Raw genomic sequence first — 24,732 nt, 5'->3', positions numbered from 1 at the left:
AAAATTATTCAAGCGTCTAAATTTTATTATTTTTAACAAAATGAATCATTGGATTTCAATCTAATTATTTTTCTTCAAATTATAATCATTTTTCTTTTTAAATACCAATTTTAAGAATAAAATAACAACGTTACCTAAGATTGTTTAAAAATGTAAGATTTAACTTTAAAATTAATGATTTTTTAATAAATATACAACAGAATCCGAAATTGTTCATGCCTGTGAATTTTACTATTTAAAATAAATTAAATCATTGGATTTAAATATGTTGGAAAATATCAATTTTAGATGAAATAAACCAATATAGCTTGAAGTTGCTAGAAAAATTGTTAGTCTTCTTTCAAATATGATTTTTTAAATTAATAATATCAATTTCCAGCGAAAAACACCAACATAATAAAAAAATTGTTCAAGATTCAAATTCTTGTTTAATTTATATTGATTATTGTTTTAAAATACCAATTTTAGGTAAAATGCACCCACATAACTTAAATTGGTTGAAAAATCATAAATTTTGTTATGAAATCTAATCATTTTCTTACTGAAAATACCAGTTTCCGTAAAAAAATACTAACAAAATCCAAAATTGTTAAAAGATTCTAATTTTTGTTCAACCTATAATTATTTTTGGTTAAAAATACAAATTTTCAATGTAAAATAACAACGTAACCTAAAATTTTGCAAAAATTCCGGAATTTTCTTGAAAGCATAATAATTTTTTAATAAAAATTTCAATTTATTTTTTTCAATTAAATAAATTGATGGATTTAAGTCTGATCTATATTTGTTTTTTTTTTAACATTGAAAGCGAAGCACACCAACAAGAGCTAAGCATGTTAAAAAATTGTAAATATTTTGTTTTAAATCTAATAATTATTGCTAAAAACACCAATAATTTCCGGAAAAAACACTAACATGACATAACAAAAAATTTTTCAGAATTATAAACCTTTTTCGAAATATAATGATTTTGAAATACGGAACTCTTAGAAAATAAGAAAAAAAACAAGAATCCAACAATCAAATTCGTGATTAAAAAAAAAAACAAAGAAACAACTAAGGAAAGGAATTTGCAGGTCGCCTTATTTTTTTCCTTTTGTTTCTTTTTACTTTATTTTTAATTCGAATGGAAACATTGAGGAGTGCTGACAAAATTGGATTGTTGGATTCTTTTTTTCTTAATTTCCAAGAATTTTGTAATAAACAATTATTAATAAAAAATTATTATCAATAATTACTTGACTGTAGAACATTTTTGAAACTTTGAAAGGATTATTTGTATGTTTAATTTTTTTAAAATTTGAGATGTAAAAAAAACTGAAATTAATGAAAATCCAATTAGATTTTTTACAATAATCATGGTGAGTTTCTCAATTTTTGTTAAAATTTAGTCTTTTTTGTTTAAAAAAAATCTTCTTGCCGCAAAATAACTTTTTTCTTTTTTAATTCAATTTCTGGGTTGAAAGTTGAACTGCTTTGTTAAGAATTTAGTATTTTTATTTAAGATTCATCATTTTAGTTGAAAAGTCATCCCTTTGGTTCGAAAATTGATCTTTTCGATTTAGAATTTAACTAATTTGTTGAAAAGCCTTATTTTGTTAAAAATTAGTATTTTTTAGTTGAAAACTCAAATGTTTCATTGAAAAATATGGCATATATTATGCTGAAAATTCATCTTTTGAAAAATAAGTTTTTGTTTAAAATCCAATTATTTTGTAAAAAATATATTTTTTTCATTGAAAAATCAACTATTGTGTTGAAAATTCGTCTTTTTTAATAGAAAATTCGTTCCATTATTTTTAAAATTCATTTTTATTTTGTAGAATCTTCACTTTTTTTCAAAAATTCATCTTTCTTGGTTTAAAATTAAATTTTTTTTGAAAATTCCAATCTCGGCTAAAAAAATTAAGTTCTTTCAAAATTCAACTATTTGCTTAAAAACGCAACTGTTTTTTTTTTTTTTTTGATCACTTTTGTTTATAAAATCAATTTTTCGGTTGAAAATTCCTCTATTGGTTGTACATTAACTTTTTTGTTAAAAATTCATACGTCCCGATCTAAAAATCAAATTTTATTAAAGATATTTGAATTTTTGTCCTTTTTCGTTAAAAAATCAACTACTTGTTTGAAAATTAATCTATTTTGATTAAGGCTTTGAGAATTTGGTTGAAAATTTCTTTTTGTTTAAGCATTATTTATTACATTTTTGGTTTAAATTCATTTTTTTTTTGAAAATTCAAGTACGTGGTTAAAATTTTAATTACTCTGCTAAAAAATTATCTTTTTAGTTTAATATTCATATTTTTAGTTCATTCATTTTGTTAACTGAAAATTGATCTACTTCGTTTTTTATTGATAATTCACCATTTTTAGTTGCAAATTGAACATTTTGGATCATTTTAGATGACTGATTTTCTGAGTAAGTCAACTTGATCACAAATCCGTCATTTTTGACTAACTCAAATTCAGAGTTTATTTAAAAAAATTTAAAGTTAAGAATATTTTTCAGTTTTTATTTCCTTTATTTATACAATGGTTATAAAGAAACATAAATCTTATCAAATTAACTAGATAAATACTTACAATTAACAGTAATTAAGTCTATTATCATTTGGGAATGTGAAGAAGTTACATTTATCAGAAACTCTGTACACTAATTAATTAATTAATAATTACGTTTGAACTAAACAATTTTGGAGACTCGGATTTCTTAGCAGCTTTCATTATTTTTTGATTTGCTCATTAGGTTCCAGGTTGTACTGTTTCGAGTTAAACGTTTGACGATTATTATGATGAGTCCAATTAGAATTAAACCTGCTAAAATAGCTCCTAAATAAACTCCAATTGATACATATCCATCACTTTCTTCATCTATAAGTTCAGATACACAATACGCATCTAAAAGAAATAACACAAAAATTAATAAAAACCCAAAGTTTGGTGGGACTGACGTTATAACTAGACTCTCCATTCTACAAAGCTTAACTAGTTTAAAATACTTTAAAATATTAATTTCTTGTTTTGATTTAAAAATTGGTTGGCAGAAACCCCTGTAGGATTATAAGGGAAAAGATAAAAAACTTAACAATGTTTATTAAAAACATTATGATGAAAAAAAAGCGATCGGTGAGGCTGAAACAACTTTTACTGCAAGATCTTTACATATAGGATTTTGCGACTAATTAAAGTAGTCATCCCCAATATTTTTAATACCAAATTTTTTTTATCTAACTGCATAATCCTTGGATGTGGGATTTTCCAAATGATTATGATAATTTAGTAGCCTCTGGATATTTTAAGGCCAAAAGTAAAAAATCAATTGCACGCTTTTGAAAAAGTATTATTTCATGTTCAAAATCTTCTAAGAAATTACATGAGAAACTTGTCGCATAAAGAAACTATTTTGTTCAATATATAGACCAATTAGTAATTAATTTTTAGAACATTAATAATTTCTGTTAATATCTTAGGATATGCTGGATTATAATATTAACAAAAAATAAGAAAATTTTTTTTTTTTTTTTTGTTTAAATTATTTTCAACGTAAAAGCCGACATTTTCAAAAAGAGGCAAATTAATTATTTTTGTTTCCTGATCGTAAAATTCCCTTTTTTGTTGATAATTGTACGATTTTTTATGGTTTAGGATTAATATATATTGAATAAAAACTATACTATTTTGTTGAAATTTTAACTATTGTACTAAAAAGTAATATTTTTGGTAAATTTCGACTGTTTTGTTGTACATTCGTCATGTTGGATAAAAAATTCTTCTTTTTTTCACAAAAAATTGAACTATTTGGTTTAAATCGTAACAAGATTTGATTGAAGTTTAATAACTTTGTATTTGAATTTTGTGTAAAAATTTGATCTTTTGGTCAAAAATGAATTTTTTCTCAAAATTCATTTTTCTTGTTTCTTTTTTGTTTAAAATTCAACAATTTTGTAAAAAGTCATATTTTTTGGTCAAAAATTCAATTGTTTTGTTGAACATTCGTCTTTTAGAAACCAACATTCGCCCTGTTGGGTTAAAAATTCATCTTTTTTGGAAGAAATGTAATTTTTTCGTTAAAAAAAATCTTTCTTCGATTAAAATTAACTTTCTTGTTTCAATGCAATTGTTTTTCCACAAAAACCCACTTTTTTATTTTAAAATTGAACTATTTGTGAAAAATGCCACTTTTCTGCTTAATTAAAAAAAAATGTTGTTTGAAAATTCGACCAGTTGTTGAAAAATTCATCTTCGCAGTTTCAAAAATGAAATATTTTGCTGAAAATTCGTTTATTTTGTTTAAAAGTTTATTCAGTTTAAATGCTATTTAGTTTCAAACGATGATAAAATCATCTTTTTTGGTCAAATATTATTTTTTTTTTGGTTGAAAGTTCGTCTTCTTTGTTTGAATTTAACTATTGTGGAGTTTAAATGAGAAATCCTTTTTGTTTATTTAAAATTAAATTTTTAGTAAAAAATTAATATTTTTGCTTGAAAACTAACTACATGATTGAATGTTGAATTGTTTTATTAAAAAATAATTTTTTGGTAGAATATTTATATCTTTTGTTAAGAACATACCTATTTTATTAAAAATTCTTTTTTTTTTGGTTAAAAATTAATTTTCTGCACTGAAAATTAAACAATTCTATTTTTGACTGAAAATTCAACTACTTGATTGAATGTTAAACTACTTGATTCAAATATCATTTTTTAGTCAAAGATTGATCTCATTAGTTAAAAATTTACATATTTTGTTAAAACTTCGTAATTTTTTAAATTGAAAATTAATTTTTTGTGCAAAAAATTATTCTATTGAATGTTGTACTATTATTATTTTAAAAAATCATTTTTTAGTTAAAGATTAATATCTTTTTTTTAAATTTGCCGTATTTACTAAACATTAATTTTATACTGAATTCAATATAGTATATACAATAATTTTTTCAAGCAGATTTTATTCCCTTATCTTCGGAAGAACTTGAAAAGTTTTAATGTTAATTAAATTAATTTTTTTTAATTCGTAGAAATATGGATTGCCATACTTTGCTGCAAAATCCAATATACAGGGACCTTGTGATTAAAGTTGGTTGAGTCCCATCGTAAGCGTATTTCCTATCCAGCCAAAAAACCCTGTATAGGTTCCTCGGAGGTTCCTGCACATTTTCCTGTATATGAATCTGTACAGATAATCTTGACGGTTCCTGTGCAGGAATTTGGTAAAATAATTTATGCATGATGCTGCAAAGGAACCTGTACTAACAAAGGAATCTTTGAAAGATCCTGTACAGGTTCCTTTACATAGTGAATTAAGGTCTGGGTTCCTGTACAATATACACTGTGCAGGATAGTGTCCAGGAACCTATACTTGAACCTGCATAGGATCAAATCCACCTCAATCCGCCTCAATCCGCCTCAATCCGCCTCAATTTATTTAAAAAGGGACCTGTACATTGAAACTGTACGGGATAATTAAAAGATTCCTTTGTCGGTAGAGATTCCTTTGCGGGATCATGTAAAGGATCCTTTACTAAATTCCTACACAGGAAATCTCAAGATTAACTTTACAGGTTCGTGTACAGGTTCTTGTTCAGGTTCGTGTATATGTTCTTGTATAGGTTTTTGTACAGGTTATTGTACAGGTTCTTGTACAGGTTCGTGTATAGATTTTTGTACACATTGTTGTACATGCTCTTGTACAGGTTCTTGTACAGATTGTTGTACAGGTTCTTGTACAGATTCTTGTACAGGTTCTTGCACAGGTTCTTGTGCAAGCTTTTATACAGGAACATGTACAAGATTTTTTTATACAGGAACATGTACAAGATCCTCCGAGGTTCCTGCACGGACATTTTCAGCTAGGTAGGAAAAATATAGTTTTTAAATAGCAATAATTGCTTGATAATCGCAAAAAATATCATACCTTGCTTCGCAGAAGAATCGTTCTGATTTTTGAATGCAATGATAGATGCGTTATGGATCTGGACTGAAATCGGATCAGCATGCACTTCTTTCGTTACATTGCAAATATGCATTCTTGAATTCACAGGGGTTGAGAATAGTTTTAGATCCCGGGAGCTGTTTCCTTTGATAATTGAACCTGTTCAAAAATTAAAAAAAAATTATTTTAGTTTGCAGATTAAAAAAATAAATGAGAAAATTGTGAATAATGAGTTTCATCGATGTCTAAAACACTAGAAAGCTAACGCACGCCCTATGTGCGCGATTATATTTTGTTTCTCATGCAATTTTCAAATTAAAATCTAAAATTAATATTGTTACCAAATCTTTACATTTTAGAATCATTCCAGAATCAGATTACAAAATTTGTTTAAATATATAGACAATTAAAACGTTACAATTTGTTAAATAAAACAAATTTTTGACAAAAAATACTAACATAACCTAAAGCACTCCAAAATAGCAAGTTCAATTTTAAATTTAAATGATTTTTGTTTTCAAAAAACCTATAATTTCATGTGAAAATACTAACAAAACACAACTAAAAATTATTTAAAATTGTAAATCTTCTTTGAAACCTATTTTTTTTTAAATAACTGATTCGTGGTCAAAATGTTAACATAACATAAATTTATTCAAAAATTGTAAATTTTCCTTGAAACCCATACCGATTTCCAGTAAAAAACACTAGCATAACCTAAAATTATTATAAATTTTTTTTTTAATCCAATTATTTTGTATGCAAAGTGGAAAATTACGGTATAAAATGCCACCAGAACCAAAAATTGTAAATTTAATTACTCTGAACGATAATCTAAAGAATAATGATAATTTGAAAAATCTTAAGAATTTGTTCATCAAAAATACTAATTTTCGAGGAAATCACTCACATAACATAACCTAAAATTATTTGAAAATGTGTAATCCTCTTAGATACCCAATGATTTTTCATTAAAATTACAGATATTTTGTACAAAAAGCCAACAAAAACAAATTTGTACAAAATTTTTATATTTAATGACTCAATGCTAATCTGAAACATCTTAATATTTTTTAAACAAAAATACCAATTTTCTAATGAAAAAATTAACACAAAAAATAACATAATAAAAAATTGTTAAAAAATTGTACACTTTAAACTTAAATTAGTCAAAAGTGACAGATTCACAGTCTGTGATTCGACGCCTGACAAATCAGTCAAAAGTTACTTTTCACAACAGTTAAATTGTCAGAATGACGAAATTCGTAATTTTATATGATGCAATCTGCTATTTTCATTGATGATATCAATAATTATAAATGATCTTATCTATGATTTTCACTAATAATTCAGTCAGTTTGAATTATCTGATCAACAATGTACCCTGAACGAATCAGTAATTTTTAATTATTTAAACTGTAACTTCATTGATTGAATCAGTCATTTTAAATGATCTGATCAGTAACTATCACTAATTAAGCCATTCATTTAAAATGCTTTAACCAGTGACTTTGATTAATTAAATCAGTCGTTTTGAATGAACCAACCTGTTACTTTTACTGATTAAATAATCTTCTTTGAAATATTTAACTTGATAAAAATTGTTAACAGATTATTAATCTTCTTTATACATAATAACGTAACTTAAGTTGTTAAAAAATTGTTAATGTTCTTTGAAATAGAATATTTTTTATTAAGAATACCAATAATTGCCAACGCAAAACTTCAACATAACATAATAACAGAATGATTTTTGTTTTAAAATGTCAGTTTCTGATAAAAAACGCTAACGAAACCAAAAAATAGATCTTTGACAACTTTTTAATCTTTGAAATTAATAAAATCTAATTTTGAATTGCTTAAACCATTTTTGTTCAGGTAAGCCGCGAAATAAACGAATACTCTAAACGTTATAAGCTATTGAATTAACGATAACAATTCAATAATTTGTTTAAATAATTTTTAAATTATTAAAATTATACATGTTTGTTCAAGTAAACGTTTTTACGAATTAAAATTGTTTGAAAAATTTTAATTTGCTTAAATATTGAGCATTAATGTTTGATAAATATAAAGGCTGAATTTTCACCAGCCCTCAAGATAAAAGAAATAAATAAAAATAGCAAGGTATAAACGGATTTTCAACTTCTTATCGAAAAAAACACATAAAATAAATTAAATAAATTTTTCAAGAATTTCAATTGGTACAAAACGTTTAGGACTATTTTCATAAAATGTGCCTAAGAATATTTCTATGTTTTAAAAAGTAGCTAATATAAAATACTTGAACGAAATAGAATTGGTTAACTATTTAAACTTGTTCAAACATTTATAAGTATTTTTAGAAATCAAAAAAGTACTTATCAATATTACAATATATTGAAAATTTGGTTAGATTTATTATTATTATTGATTGAAAAACTCATATGACGTTTAGAACTTACATTCATTTCGTAACTTATCTAATAAACATATGTTTAAACAAATTAACATCGTTTCAATTATTGAAAATTATTTAACAAATCACATAAAATTTAAATTGTTAACTTATTAGATTTACTTTAAAAACCCTATCAAAATGCCGTAGATTCATACACCCTCAAAATTTATGAATGATTCTATTTCTCTGATGAAGTCTGAACAATATACTAAAACACGGATTTATTTATAACATATCATTGCGATTAAATATTAGATTAATAAAAAGCAGACTGTTTTTGGGGAATTTAAACAAAACCGAACGTTGGAGAACAGAGATGTCTAAGAATGGCCTTCTTTGACGAAGAAGTTGTGGATCTCGGTACAGTGAAGGTACGTGGGTTAGCGTTTGCAGATGATAACCCAAAAGGATTATGGTTTAATGGTATGATAATAATGTAATTAATTATACAAACCTATAGCATTCGGAAAATTAAGATTGTCCAGTACAATTGTGACAACCAAATATTGGATATAATATATATCACCATCCTTTATGAATCGCATAGTGAGAGTGTTTTCGTCATCAGAAACCGTTTCTTTCACAATGTCCGTTTCTTGCCATCCTATTGTTACAAGTGACAAATTTTCTTCGCAAGTACCAGTTACATTTGCATTCAAAGGAACTTTCAGAGTCGTTGTAGCAATCTGAAAATTTAGATATCATTTTCAAATACGTCTTTTTTTTAATTAACGAGCTTCAAAAAAATGCTAAAATTTAATTTGACGAAAATGTTGCTTTTGTTTTGTTAATTTTCTCTTTTATGAAAAAACAGTTAGAATGTAAGTGAATTCCACACCTGACTCACAACAACCAGACCTTTACATTATTGAAGTTTTTTATTATACCTACTTATTTGTTTAGCAGAGAAAAATATAAATTGTGAATTATTTCACATCGAAAAATTTTTTGTTAAAAGTTATTTTTAATTGTAGTGGATCTTCTCTTCGTTTATAGGTTTAAAACACTGTAACACGAAAAAAACAATAAACAATAAAACCAAAAAACACCGATTTTTCGAAGTAGTTTAATTTTCAAAGAGAGAAAATAATTTTAAACCAAAAAATTGAATTGTTGATAATTGGACTGAGAAAGATAAATGAAATAAAAAATGGAATAGTTATATTTTCAATTAAAAACATTAATTTTCCACCAAAAAAATTATAATTCTCGAACCAAAAAGACGAGTTTTCAACAAAGCAATTGAATTTTCAAACAAAAACGTGGTTTTTTTAAAGAAAAAAAATTAATCTTCTACGAAAGAAAGACGAATTTTCAACAAATAGTCGAAAACTATTTGGATGGCCTAAATTACTTCAAATTGGTTACAAGTGGATTACTTTTGATCACAATTCGATTATTCTAGATTGCAATTGGATTACCCTGGATTACTGGGAATACTGGGATTATCTCGAATTGTTTGAATTACTCTGCTTGACCCCGACAGAAAAGTGAATTATCCTTAATTATAAGTGAATTACACTGGATTACAAGTGAATTACTTTTTATTGCAAATCGATTACTCTGGATCGTAAGTGGATTACCCTGGATTACAAGTTTAGTATTCTCAATTAGAACTCGATTACTCCAGATTAGATCTTGACTACTATGGATTACAAATCGATTGGGCCGGATTAGAAGTGGAAAATTTGGACTAAACTTTGATTTCTGCGGCTTAAAGATGGATTACTGTGAAATACCTGGATTACTTCGAATTGTTTGAATTACCCTGATTGACCCCAAAGGAAAAGTGGATTACCCTGCATTATAAGTCAATTACCCTGGATTAAAAGTGGATCACTTTTGATTGCAAGTCGATTAATTTGGATTGCAAGTGGATTAGACTGGATTACAAGTGTAGTACTCTCGATTAGAACTCGATGACTCCAGATTATCTCTTGATTACTATGGATTACAAATCGATTACTTCGAATTGTTTGAATTACCCTACTTGACCCCGAAGGGAAAGTGGATTACTCTGCATTATAAATGAATTACACTGGATTACAAGTTAATTACTTTTGATTGCAATTTGATTAATCTGGATTGCCAGGGGATAAGCCTGAAGTACAAATGTAGTACTCTTGATTAAAACTCTATTACTCCAGATTAAATCTTGATTACTATGGATTGAAATTGATTGCCCCATATTAGAAGTAGATTATGGCGGATTGCACTTTTGTTTCTCCGGCTTCCAAGTGAATTACTGCGGGATACTAAGATTACTTCGAATTACTTCAATTACCCCGCATTACCCCGACACGCAAATGGATTATTCTGAATTACAACTATATTAATCCTGATCACAAGTAGATTATTTTGGATTACAAGTTGATTACTCTGGATTACAATTGAATTACTCTGGATTTAAAGTGTATCACTTCTGGTTATAGCTGGATTACTTATATTTTATATGGATTAATGTGGATTACAAGTGAATTACAACAGATTACAAGTAAATTATTCTAGGCTCCAATGTTGTTGCCCCAGATAGCAAATAGATTATTCTGGGATACTAGGGTTACTCCTAATTATTTGAATTGATCCGTTTGACCTCGGATTACAAGTGAATTACTCTGGATTAGAAGCGTATCAATTTTGATTCTAACTGGATTATTTCTACTAGATATGGTTTGATATGACTTAATAGAGATTACTTTGGAATACAAGTGTATTAATTCTGATTGAAACCGGTTTATGCCAGATTGAATCTTGATTACTATGGATTACAAGCAGATTATTTCGCATTACTTCCGATTACCTCGGATTCTTCGATTATTTCGGATTACTTCCAATTACAAGTGGATTAACATGGATTACAAGTTGTTTACTCTGAAATACAAATGGATTACCCTTGATTAAAACTCCTGTTTAGAGCTGGATTACTTCAGATGAGATCTGGATTATTATCGGTTACAAGTGGATTACAAAGCATTACAAGTGGATTATTTATGATTACAGTGTGATTCGTACGCATTACTAATAGGTTATTCCGGAATACTGGGATTACTACGAATTATTTGAATTAATCCGTTTTATTTTGGATTACAAATGGATTACGCTGGAATACAAGTGTATTGCTCCTGATTCTGATTAGAATATTTCTGCTAGATATGGATTGATATGACATATGACTGATTACTTTAGAATACAAGTGTATCACTTCTGATTGAAACTGGATTATTCCAGATTGAATCTGGATGTCTATTGATTGCAAGTAGATTATTTCGCATCACAAGTGGATTACCTGAATTCAAATTGTATTATTTTTGGTTAGATCTGGATTATTTCAGATCAGATCTGCATTACTATGTATTATATGTGGATTACTTGTAATTACAAGTGCATTATTTTGGATTGCAAGTTGATTACTGTGGATTGCAAGAGGATTATCCTGGACGAAAGTGTATTACTCCTGGTTAGAGTTGGATTACTTCAGATTAGATCTGGATTACTACCAATTACAAGTCGATTGCCCTGGATTGAAATTGTATTACTTCCGTTTAGATTTGGATTATTCCAGATTAAACCTGGATTACTACGAATGAAAGTGTATTATTTCTGATTACAAATAATCTAATTTTATTTACAAGTGGACTATTTTTTATTACAAGTTGATGTCTCTGGATTACAAGTGGATCACCATGGATTTAAAGTGTATTCCTCTGGTTCGAGTTGGATTATTTCAGATTAGGTCTTAATTGTTATCGACTAAAACTTGATTATCCCGGAATATAAGTATTATTCCGAATTATTTGATTAAATTAATCCGCCATACTGCGGATTACAAGTGGCTTATTCCGAATTAAAAGTGTATCCCTTCTGCTTCAAACTGGATTACTTCAGGCTAGATCTGGATTGATATGGCTGATGAGTGATTACTTTGGATAACAAGTTTATTACTCCTAATAAGAACCAGAACTCTCCAGATTAGATCTAAATTACTATGGGTTACAATTGGGTTTGACTGGATTACAAATGAGCAATCAGGTTTATAACCGAGCGGTCCTGCAAATTACCGGAGTTGTTCGCGCTTCTTTAAATTGAAAGTGCGCCAAACGGTTCAGCCTTTAGTGAACTAGTGCAATTAGTGCTTTAGACACACGAAAAGTGTCTAAAATAGAAAAATTCACAAAAAATAACAAAAAAATGTTTAAAGTGAAATATTTTGCGCTTCAAATTTTTTCTACTGACAAAAGATGTAGGAAAGTTAAAAGAAATTGATGATCTACACTCAAGGTCTGGTTTGTGTGAGTCTGGTATGGAATCCACCTTTACCAAAAGAAACTTACAGTCTTGTTTTCTGTTTCGTAAGGTACAGTTAGAGTAATTCCCATTTTTGTGAGGGTGCAAGGTACCCCAGTCTCTTCATCATAAATGACATAGAGAAAATTTTTATCAACGTCAATATCAACAATTGATATTGGTTCTTCTTCCTCCACCATTATTAAATAGTCAGTTATGAACTCAGTGGTATGAGCATCATCGTCAGTGACGTTTACACTCGGCTCTGTTATTGTTGGGGAAGTCACTTCATTGATCGAATTTGTTGATGGTGAGCTTGACAGCATACTTAATGGTGAGCTTGGTGGCGAGCTTGGTGGCGAGCTTGATGGCGAGCTTGATGGCGAGCTTGATGGCAAGGTTGATAGTAATGTTCCAGGATCTAAGGTGGTTGCAGAAGATGTTTCAGGAGTTGGTAGAGATGTTGTCATTTCAGCCCAAATAGTATCTGCAATTCAAATATATTATCTCTTAAAATATTTATAAAAATCTAACAATTCGAACAATTGAAATTTAGATATATATAAAAATTTTCTTAAAAAAGAAAAGAAAGAAATTCTTCTTTTGTTTTAAAAATAGAAAAGAGGAAAGAAAGATGAGTAGGCAACCAACCATTTGTGAAAAAGAAATAATTACCAACGTTTTGGCAATTATACAGCATCCGTATCATGGCAAGAAAAATTTGAGGAGGTAGGAACAACAACGAAAGTACGATGCTCTCTCCTCGATACCTGAGAATCAAGTGAAGTGAGGGTCACAAAGCAAACCCACTATAAGCATTCCTGAAAAATATCCGATGAGGATCAAATTCATAAGCACATCAGAAATATAGAAAGTAAACGAAAATCAAAATTCATGCAAACCCAGTGTTAAATCAGTGATTATACTCAATGTTACTCAGTGATTTTCTTTTACTTTCTCTATTTCTGACGTGTTTATGACGGATATTTCAGGTATGTTTGTAATGGGTTTGCCTTTTGAACCTCACTTGATTCTCAGGTTTCACAGAAAGAGAGCATCGTGGTTTTGTTGCTGTTCCTACCTGCTCAAATTTTTCTAGCCTTGATAAGGGTGCTCTATGAGTGCCTAAACGTTGGTGATTATTTTTTAGAAATGTTTTTTTATTGTAATTTTATAATGATAAAAATAAAAATTAAATAAAAAAGAGAAGGAAAGGGATTCGGTTGGTTGCCTTCTCATTTTTTATTCTTTGTCCAGAAAAAGAATTTTTTTTCTTTTCCTTTAAAGGAAAATTTTTATCTTCTTTCAAATTACTATAGGAACATTTTATGGCTGTGGACAAAATTTGGTCGTTGGATTCATGGTTTTATTTTCAGGAAATCTGCACATTAATTTGAACAATATTATAGATAAATCGTCTTTTCTGGCAGAAAATTAATCTTGTTCATTAAATAATTATCTTTTTGGTGGAAAATTGAGCTAGTTGGTTGAATTTTAATCTTTTTTGGTTTAAAATCTAAATGTATTTGTTGATGATTCTTTTTTTTTTTTTGAACAATTATTAATTTAAAAAGAATATACAACTATTTCACTTTTGGCTAAAAATTGATTTGAATTTGTCTTTTTGGTAGAAGAAGCGTTCAGTAGAATTTAGAATTCTTTTGTTAGAAATCCGTTCCTTTTTAATTCATAAATTTAGTCGCAAATTCATCACTTTAATTATAAATTTAACCATGTTGTGAAAAATCGATTCCATTTTTGTTCTAAAATTAATTTTTCAACTAAAAATTTAACTTCCATTTTTTAATTAAAAAATGTACTATTTAACTATTTAGTAGAATATTAACCTTTCAATTTGAAAATTCAACCATCTGGTTCAAAGTTAATGTATTTTGTTGATATTCGTCGTTTTTTATTGAAAAAAATTTTGTTAACTTTCAATTTAACTATTCTTTTTCTGTTTGAACATTTATCTTTTTAAGTTGAAAATTCAATTAGCTGATTGAAAATTGATGTATTTTGTTGATACTTGGTCTTTTTTTTCAAACATTAATTATGATCCTTAAAAATAATATTTTTCATTTAAAATTGAACTATTTTTTTAATGCTAAACTCTAATGGTAAAATTTGTATTTCTAAATTTCTCATTCTAGTTAAAAATCCATCTCTTTATTAGAAAATTGAACTATTTTGTTGAAAATAAATTTTTTTTTTGTGCAAAATGGTTTCAAATACAAATGTAACTATTTCAATGTAGGTTCAAAATATATTTTTTAAATTAAAAATTTATTGGAATTCGTATTTTTTTTAAATTAATCTATTTGCATAAAAAATCATCGTTTTAGTTGAAAATTCATCTTTCGGCGGCAAAATCAACTACCTGGGATAAAATTAAACTACTTTGTAAAAAATGTATTCTTTTTTCGTGATTCATCATATTTGTTAAAAATTCTTGTATTTGTTTATATATTAACTTTTGTGTTGAAAGTTTATATTTTTAGGTTGAAAATTGACTATTTTACTATTCAATTTTTGGTTTAAAATGTACCTTTATTCGTTAAAAATTCAACTAATTGGTAGAAAATTCAGGGATTTTGTTGAAATATTGTCTTTTTAGGTACAAAATTAATCTTTCTGGTTAAAAATTCAAATTTTAAAAATTCATTTTTAGTTGAATTTAACTCGTTACATTTTTTCTTTTTAAATGAATTTTTTTAACAGAAAATATTTTGAGTCTATTTGGATGAAAATATTTCTTTTTAGTTAAAAATTCATCTTTCTTGATAAATATTCACACAATTAGTGAAAGATTTTACAACTATGTTGAAAATTCTTCATTTTTCATTGAATTCAACTTTTTGGAAATTTTTGTTTTGTTTGAAAAGCCATTTTTTAAATTGAAAATTTAACTATTCCATTTAGGATTGAATAAATATATTTGTTTAGTTAAAAATTCAATTTTTTGAAAAAACTCTTTGACCAATTAGGTTAAAAATTAATTTTTAAAGTGTAAATTTAACTATTCAATTTTGTTTAAAAAATAACCTGTTTTGTTTCCAAATTTGTGTATCTTGTTGAAAATTTGTCTTTTATGGTAGAAAAGAAAAATTCTCTTTTTTGGTTGAGAATTAAACTGTTTTGTTGAAAATTCGTCTTTTTTATTATTAAATTCGTCTGTTTAATTCCTCTCTTCAACTGAAAATTGATCTAATTTGTCTTATTTTTTTAAAATAAATATTTGTAACATTGTAACTTTATAATCTTGTAATTGTAAATTTTTTAAGTGAAAATTTAACTATTTCACTTTTTTGTTTAGAAATTTAACTGTTTTAATCAAAAATTCATGTATTTCGTTGAAAATTCTCTTTTTTTGGTTGAATTCAACTGTTTTTTATTAAAATAAAAATATTCTTCGGGTGATATTTCAACTATTACATTTTGCGCTGATAATTTATCTCTGGCTAAAAATGTATCTATTTTGTTGAAATTATGTTTAAATAAATTCTTCAACTAAAAATTTTACTAATCGAGTTAAATGTTTTATCATTTTAGTTGAAAGATTATCTGATTAGTTGAAAAATAATTTTTGTAACTAAACATTAAGCTACTCGAATTTTAGTTAAAAATTTATCGTTTTTAATTCAAAATTCTTGTATTTTATTGAAAATTATGGTTGAAAATACAACAGGTGGATTCCCTTTTTTCTCTGTTAGCTGAAAAATCTTTATTAGTTAAAAATTCATCTCTTTCTTTGATGGGATGCAACGGTTTTTTATTTTTAATTAAAACATTTTTTACTTGAAATATAAACCATTACATTTTTCGTGGGGCATTCATATTTGTAGGTTAAAAATTCAGCTGTTCAGTACCAAATTTTTTTGTGTAAAAAATCAATCTTCATGGAAGAAAATTTATATTTTTGGTTGAAAATTCAACTATTTATTTTCTTGAAAGTTTGTGAAAAACCATTTTTTTAACTGAAAATTTAGCTACTCAAGTTTTGGTTGCAAATTTAATTATTTCGTTGACATTTTTTACAAATTTATTCATTTACCTTAAAACTTAACTAGTCCTGTTAAATATTCTATCAATTTAATTCAAAATTTCAACTAATTTAAATTTCAAAATTTAATTAATAATTGATTAATTTCTTAATTAATTATTTTAATTTTATAAATTTGAATTGTTTGAAAATTCATGTTTTTTGTTATAAAATTGGCTTTTAGCAGGAAAATAATTTTCTATGTTAAAAATGAAGTGTTTTGGTTAAAAATTTAACTATTTCGTTTTTGGTTTAAAACATCTATTGTTTAGTTAAAATTTTAACTAATTTTAGTTAAAAAGTTTAATTACTTATTAATTAATTAATGATTTAAAAAATTTAATTGTATAAATTTCAACTGGCTAAAAATTCATGTATTTTGTGATAAATTTGTCTTTTAGTAGGAAACTAATTTTCTATCCTAAAAATTAAGTATTTTAGTAAAAAAATTGGACTATTCCGTTTTTGGTTTCAAACATCTCTTTTATTGTTAAAATGTTAACTAATTTAAATTTCAAAATTTAAGTATTAATTGATGAATTAATTAATTTATTTATATTTTCTAAATTTTAACTGGTTAAAAATTCACGTATTTTGTTATAAATTTGTCTCTTAGTAGGAAAATAGTTTTCTATGTTAAAAATTAAGTTTATTCGTTAAAAATCTAACTATTCCGTTCTTAGTTTAAAACGTCTATTGTTCAGTTAAAATTTCAACCAATGTAAGTTTCAAAATTAAATTATTAATTAATAATTAATTAATCAAACAAATGTAATTTTCTAAATTTCAACTAGTTTAAAATTTATGTATTTTGTTATAAATTTGTCTCTTAGTAGGAAAATAATTTTCTATCTTAAAAATGAGGTTTTTTGGTTAAAAAATTAACTATTCCGTTTTTGGTTTAAAACATCCCTTTTTCTAGTTAAAGATTTTACTATTCAACTGAAAATTCATGTATTTTTAAAATAAATTTGTCTTTTGGTGGGGAAATAATCTTTTAGGTTAAAATTTAGTTTTTTGGTTAAAAATTAAACTATTTCTTGAAAATTAATTTCTTTTATTGAAGATTCAAACACTTTATCAAAGCCATGTTGCATAATTGCAAATTTACACTCTACTAAAAAAAACAATCTTTGTAGCTTGAAAAATTAACTATTTGTTTAAAAGTTCAACTGTTTTGTTAAAAATTCGTCATTTGGGTAAAAAAATCATCTCTTTTGTAAGAAAATTAATATTTTCGACTGGTTACATTTCGACTTGAAATGTTAGAAATTTAAAGCATTTTTGGTATCTAATTATAATCAAATTTATTCCCCTATTTTCGTTCAGAATCACTCGATTTTTTCTATTTTGATAGCTAAAATTTTAGGCTGTGAAATCAAATAATTTAATATTTTTCATTACGCTTGAATCATTGTCGAAGCTTATAATTCTACCATTAGCTTAACTAATCACTTTATTACTTTCGGGGGGGGGGGGGGGGGGGGATGTTAAAGTAATCTATGAACGCCGCTTAAGTTTTAGCGCAAAATATGGACAATAATACACATTTACAGTCTTTTCTGTAATTGCAAAGATAAAAGATAGTTGAAAGCCTTCGGAAAATGATATGCAGAACTTGTATACCACCGATATAACAATTTTCATTTTTCATATTCTGCCATTCTTATCACAATGCATGATAGTCGAGAACGTATGGTATAAAAAAATATCTTCAGTTGTACTCAAGTATAAAATAAAAGAAAAAATTTTTAAACAAATATGTTATTCCTATATTGAATGCAAAATTCATTGAAATAAAAAGTTTATATTACAGATACTTATTTAGAATTATTATTATTATTATTCCTGTTAACCCCATTATATCTATTTATAAAAAAAGTTTGACTCAGTTGTGAATATTATAAATTTTTTACCTTTTTCAATTGCACAAAATGCAATAAACAAGAAGATGATCTTGCACTTGAGTGAAATCATTTTGGAGACGAAAATTTTCACTGTTTCAACTAATATTAGGCAATATTGTAAAATATTATTGTAAAATAAACCGCAATTTAGTAAATTAGTCACTTATATTTTATCAATATAACACTTATATTCTATTTATATATATGACACAACATTGAAAAATATTTTTCACAAAAAATGGAAGGAAATTTGGTTCCAGAAAACAGTCTTGACCCAAAATCGATGCCACAACACTGGACAATTTGAAGATACTGAAAACTTAGTTACGCATAGCTTCGGAATTGCATACCTCGTCTACGAAGTCAATTACAGCCATCCCCACTCTTCTTTTTCCTAGTCATAATTTTCATTCTTATCTTTATTTGCACTCTAATTTGCAGTGAAAATGCATCAGGAGTCATTTTACTTAAAATTACGCACCAAAAAAATAAAAAACATGAAAGGAAAACAAATTTTCTGTATACACCCCTATATAAAGCAGCTTATAATTTTTAATTTTGGAACCTTTTAATTTAATCACTTTCATATTTGTATAGTTTTCTATATTTGGATTTGATGAATGCCTGGATTTTCAAATTGGGACATTATCTACTCATTATGCAGATTGACATTTTTATTTTTTCAATTTTGGTGACATAGTGCAGCGGAACCGCATTTTTGAAAATGCCCTTTCACCAATTAGGTAAAGTGCAAATGTCTGGTTAAAAATTAAGTTTTGGAAGTGAAAATTTAACTACTCAATTTTTTCTTCGCAATAACTTGTTCTACTTCGAAATTTATGTATTTTGTTAAACATTTGTCTTTTCAGTAGAAAATTCATCTTTTTTGGTTAGAAATTTTTTAAAAATCTAATGTATTTTATTATGCATTTATTAAGGAGTTTTACATTTTTTAAATCTGGTTTAAAAAACTTTTGATTGAAAATTAATAAATTTTGATTGAGGATGAAACTATTTTGATGGAAATTTGGATTTTTTGATAGAAAATTCAACTATTTGAGCAGAAAATTAATTATTTTTGGTTAAAATGCAACTGTTTCGTTGAAAATTAATTTTTTTCTTATGAAAATTAAATTATTAAATGTTTTGTTCAAAAGTTCTTTTTTTGCTTAATAAATCATGTATTTTTTCGAAAATGCATCTTTTTTTTTAATTCATCTTTATTAATACTTAAAATTTTATTTTTCTTAACATTTATTTTTTTATTGAAAATTCGTCTTTCTGGTAGAAAATTCATTTTTGTTTATTAAATATGTAACTGCTTCGTTGAAAACTAATTTGTTTTGGTTGAGGATTAAACTATTTTGCTCAAAGTCCCTTATTTTTTGTTAAAAATTCAACTATTGTGGTAGAAAATTAATTATTTTCGCTTAAAATGCATCTGTTTCGATGCATTTCTTTAAAATAAAAATTTAGGTTTTTAAATTTATGTTGACAAATTATGTTTTCTACCTAAAAAGGGATTATTTTTTGAAAATTCACCTGTTTTGGTTGAAAATGCAACTATTATTGTACAAAAATAACTGTTGTGTGTTAAAATGAAACTGTTTCGCTTAAAATATCATTTTTTAAAATGAATATTTAACTATTCAAAATTTTGTTAAAAATTTATCTTTATTACTTAAAAACTCATTTTTTGTTACAATTTTTTACATCGTCCAAATTTTCGATCTCTGGTTTTTAACGAATCTTTACGTTTCGGCACGTACAGAATCCGAAAATCATAAAATTTTGTTGGTGTCTGTCTGTCTATGCGTACTAACTTTTGAAGGATTTGTCCAATCGAGTCCGCATTTGATACACTTCTGAAGATCCCCAAAATGAAGCTTCAGTTCATTAATCAGATATTTCGAACCAAAATTAAAAAATTGAGAGAATTTTCAAAATTTTAAAATTTTCATTTTGTTGAAATTTTATCAATTTTTGTCAGAGTTTCTTATAGATGGGTAAAAGACTTGCAAATTATCTAAATAAAATTTTTTATTTTGATGAAGATTAGAAAAGTTATATACTTTTCAAAAATTTGAAAATTTTCAAAAAATAGAAAAAATTATTTTTTTTATAGATCAAAAAATTTTATTCAAAATTTTCAACAGATACCAAATGTATTTTAAAACTATTCTAGCCGAATTTTTTTATTAGCCCTCAATTGAAAAAAATTATAACATTTTCAAAATTAAAAAATTTTTTTTCTTCAAATTATAGAAATTTTTGTCAAAGTTTCTTATGGATGGATAAACGATTTGCAAATTATCCAAATAAAATTTTTAATTTTGATGAAAATTAGAAAAGTTATATACTTTTCAATAATTTGAAAATTTTCAAAAAATAGAAAAATTTATTTTTTTCACAGATCCACAAATTTCATTCAAAATTGTCACTAGATACCAAATATATTTCAAAACTATTCGAGGAGAATTTTTTGAAAACTAATTTGTTTTGCTTAAGGACTAAACTATTTTGCTAAAAATTCCTTCTTTTTTTGTTAAAAATTCATCCATTTTGGTATAAAATTAATTATTTTTGATTAAAAGGCATCTGTTTTGATGAATTTTTTAAAATAAAAATTTTACTTTTTAATTTTATGTTGACAAATTATGTTTTCTACTTAAAAATGCATGTATTTTGTTAAAAATTCGTCTTTTTTCGTTGAAAATTCAACTGTTTTGTTGAAAATTAATTATTTTAAGTAAAATGTAAATATTCATTTTTTTTTTGAAAATTAATAAGTTGAAAATTCGTCTTTTTTGGTTGAAAATGCAAATGTTTTGTATTAAAATGGACCTTTTTCGCCTCAAATATAATTTTTTGAATGAAAATTTATCTATTCAATTTTCTGTTCAAAATTTATCCTTATTATTTAAAAACTCATTTTTTCTAACAACATTTTTATTGAAAATTCATCGCTTTGGTCGTAAATTCAATTTTTTGTTTGTTGAAAATGCAACTGTTTCGTTGTAAATTAATCTGTTTTGGCGGAGAATTAAACCATTTTTTTTAATTCGTCTTTTTTGTTAACAATTCAACTTTTTTGGTAGAACATTGATTATTCTTAGTTAAAATGCAACTGTTCCGAGGAAGTTTTAAAAAATTTTAATTTTTCGTTGAAAAGTTATGTTTTTGCTTGAGAATTCATATATTTGTTGAATCTTCATATTTTTTGTTTAAAAGTTCAACTGCTTGGTTGATAGCAGATTGAACTATTTTGTTGAAAAAATTTCTTTTTTGTTTGAAAATTCAACTATTTTTGTAGAAAATCAATTATTTTTGGTTGAAATGCAACTGTTTCGCTTAAAATTATTTTTTAAATAAAAATTTAGCTATTTGACTTTTTGTTTAAAATTAATATTTATTACTTGACAATTATTTTTTTCTTGAAAATTCGTGTTTTAAAAAGAAAATTGATTTTTTTTTAATTGCTTTGGTTAAGGATTATACTTTGTTGTTGAAAATAAATTTTTTTAAACAAAAATTTAACTATTCAATTTTTCGTTGAAAATTTTGGTTAAAAATGCAACTGGTTGAAAATTATTATGTTCTGGTTGACATTTTAATTTGTTAATTTTTGTAACATAGTGCAGCGGAACCGAATTTTTGAAAATGCCCGTTGACCAATTAGGTAAAGTGCAACTGTCTAGTTAAAAATTAATTTCTTCAAATGAAAATTTTATTATTTAATTTTTTGTTAAAAATAACATGTTCAAGATATAAATTTATGTATTTTGTTGAACATTTGTCTCATTGGTAGAAAAATCATATTTTTTGGTTAGAAATGAAAAAAAAAATGTATTTTATTATGTATTTATACAATGTAGGTATTAAAATTTTTTTAATTTTGGTGAAACAACATTTGTTTGAAAATTAATCATTTTTGATTGAGGATTAAACTATTTTGTTGAAAACTCGTATTTTTTGGTTCAAATTTCAACTATTTTATTTTTGATCAAAATGCAACTGTTTCGTTGGAAATTAATTTTTTTAATAAAAATTAATTCTTTTTTTAAATTTAGCTATTCAATTTTTTGTTGAAAATGTATATTTATTGCTTAAAAATAATTTTTTCTTAAAAATATTGTTGAAAACTCGTCATTTTTGGTCGAAAATTCAACTATTTTATTTTTGCTTAAAATGTGTGCAGAATTCCTGAAAATAGATCCAACAATCCAACAACCAATCGTATTAAATCCTTTTTTAATTTTTTTAATTAGGTTATTGGACGTTAAATATAAATTTTAAATTCGATTCTAATCTCATTTAAATTTCTTTAATTTTTATCTTTTTTCTTACAAAATCATGTATTTTTCGAAAATGCATCTTTTTTGTTTGTTAAAATTCAATCCTTATTAACCAACATTTTTTTCGAAAATTCGTATTTTTGTATAATATTCACTTTTTTCTTAAAAATGCAATTTTAACGTTAAAAATGTATTTCTTTTAGTTAAGGATTATTATTAAACTTTTTGGTTAAAAATTTATCTTTTTTTTTTAATTTCAAATTCGAATTATTGGTTGAAATTTTATGTATTTTATTGACAATCCTTCCTTTTTGGTGGAAAATTAATATTTCTGGTTAAGAATTAATCTTTTAGCTTAAAATTTTAAAAGATTTATTGAAATTTTTTTCTCTCTTGACTGAAAAATCATTTAAAGTTGAAAATTTAACTCTAAATAAAAGTCGTATTTTTGGTTAAATGCACCTTTTTTTATTTAAAATTAAAATTTGGTTTTTGGTAAGTTTGCATCTGTTTGGTTGCAAATTAATTTATTTGAGTGAAAATTTAAATACTGAATTTTCTGGTGAAAATATATCTTTTGTACTTTAAAATTCTTGTGTTTCGTTGAAAAATCTTTTCTTTTTTTTTTTTAATTAATCTGATTTTGTTCTGGATTAAAGTATTTTCTTGAAAATTCGTCATTTCTGATTTATTGAACTATTTTCTATTCACATTAAAATGTTTTTCATTTTCGGTTGAGAATCCATATTTTTAGTTGAAAATTTTACTATTTTCAATATTTTCATAAAATTAAAAAAAAATTATTTTTTAACTATAAATTTAACTAATTTAGTTGAATATTTTATCATTTTTGTTTAAAATTTATCAGTTTTGTTAGAAATTTACCCTTTTTTTGAAAATTTATCTTTTTTAGTTGAAAATTCAACTACAAATTCAACGTGATTCAACAAAAAACTATTTATTTTTGTTGAACATTTTTCCTTTTTGGTGGAAAATGAATTGTTTGGTTTAAAAATTATTGTTTTAGCTCTGTAATTTCAACAGGGGGGTTGCAATTTTTTATCTCTTGACTAAAAAATCTTTCTTAGTTGAAAATTCAACTCGTGTTGAGAATTCATTATTTTTCGTTAAAATGACACTGTTTTGGTTAAAAATTAATTTTCTGAGAGAAAATTTAACTATTCATTTATTTGTGGTACATAAATATTTTTTATTTTTAAATTCATGCATCTTGTTAAAAATTGGTATCTTTTTTGGTTAACAATGAAAATGTTTGGTAGAAAATTAATATTTTTTGCTTGAGGATTAAACTATTTTGTTGAAAAATTTGTCTTTTTTTGCTGAACTTAACTGTTTTTTTTTTCAAATAAAAATTTTTTTTCGGACTATATATCAACGTATTACATTTCTGGTTTAGAAGTCATCTCTATGCCTAAAAAATTATCTATTTTGTTTGATTTTTTTTTAAATTTTTTTAAGTGGAAATTTTTGGAATCCTGTTTTGAATGTTACATCATTTTAGTTAAAAATTCATCTTTTTGGTTGAAAATTGATTTTCTAAACTGAAGGTTGAACTACTCAAGTTTTAGTAACATATTTATAATTTTTCAGTTGAAAATTCTTGTAATTTATTGAAAATTCGTCTTTTCGAGAGAAAATTAATAATTTGGATTGACAATTGAAGAATTGCGTTGAATTTTTTTTCTCTGTCGAATTAAAAAATATTTCTAAGTTCAAAATTCCACTCTGATTGAAAACAATTACAATTACAAGAATCTTTAACTGAAAAATTATATATGTTACTAAAACTTGAGTAGTTCAACCTTCAGTTT

At 25.2% G+C, this 24,732-nt stretch overlaps 1 protein-coding gene across 1 annotated transcript; it reads right to left on the bottom strand.

The window, feature by feature from the left end:
* Nucleotides 1–2,499: 2,499 nt before the first annotated feature.
* Nucleotides 2,500–18,914, bottom strand: LOC117170164 (mucin-5AC-like). The gene is made up of 5 exons (XM_033356727.1): nucleotides 18,615–18,914; nucleotides 12,704–13,143; nucleotides 8,827–9,058; nucleotides 5,915–6,091; nucleotides 2,500–2,898 (listed from the first exon to the last, which is right to left on the bottom strand). Exons 1-5 carry the CDS (start codon nucleotides 18,673–18,675, stop codon nucleotides 2,711–2,713), a joined length of 1,098 nt encoding a protein of 365 aa, XP_033212618.1. The 5' UTR covers nucleotides 18,676–18,914; the 3' UTR covers nucleotides 2,500–2,710.
* Between the last annotated feature and the right edge of the window lie 5,818 nt (nucleotides 18,915–24,732).

Source organism: Belonocnema kinseyi, chromosome 3 (genome assembly GCF_010883055.1).
Source record: "Belonocnema kinseyi isolate 2016_QV_RU_SX_M_011 chromosome 3, B_treatae_v1, whole genome shotgun sequence".
Classification (NCBI taxonomy): domain Eukaryota; kingdom Metazoa; phylum Arthropoda; class Insecta; order Hymenoptera; family Cynipidae; genus Belonocnema; species Belonocnema kinseyi.
Note: the sequence above shows the minus strand (reverse complement) of the source record. Positions and strands in the feature narration are given on the sequence as shown.

What these genes read in the sequence shown, in the direction of transcription:
- LOC117170164 (XM_033356727.1), bottom strand. Translation starts at nt 18,675, where the DNA reads ATGATTTCACTCAAGTGCAAGATCATCTTCTTGTTTATTGCATTTTGT. An exon ending in ATTTTGTGCAATTGAAAAAG is followed by an intron (nt 13,144 to 18,614) that starts GTAAAAAATTTA and finishes TTTGAATTGCAG; the next exon opens with ATACTATTTGGGCTGAAATG. An exon ending in CGATTCTTCTGCGAAGCAAG is followed by an intron (nt 2,899 to 5,914) that starts GTATGATATTTT and finishes TATTTCTTTTAG; the next exon opens with ATGCGTATTGTGTATCTGAA.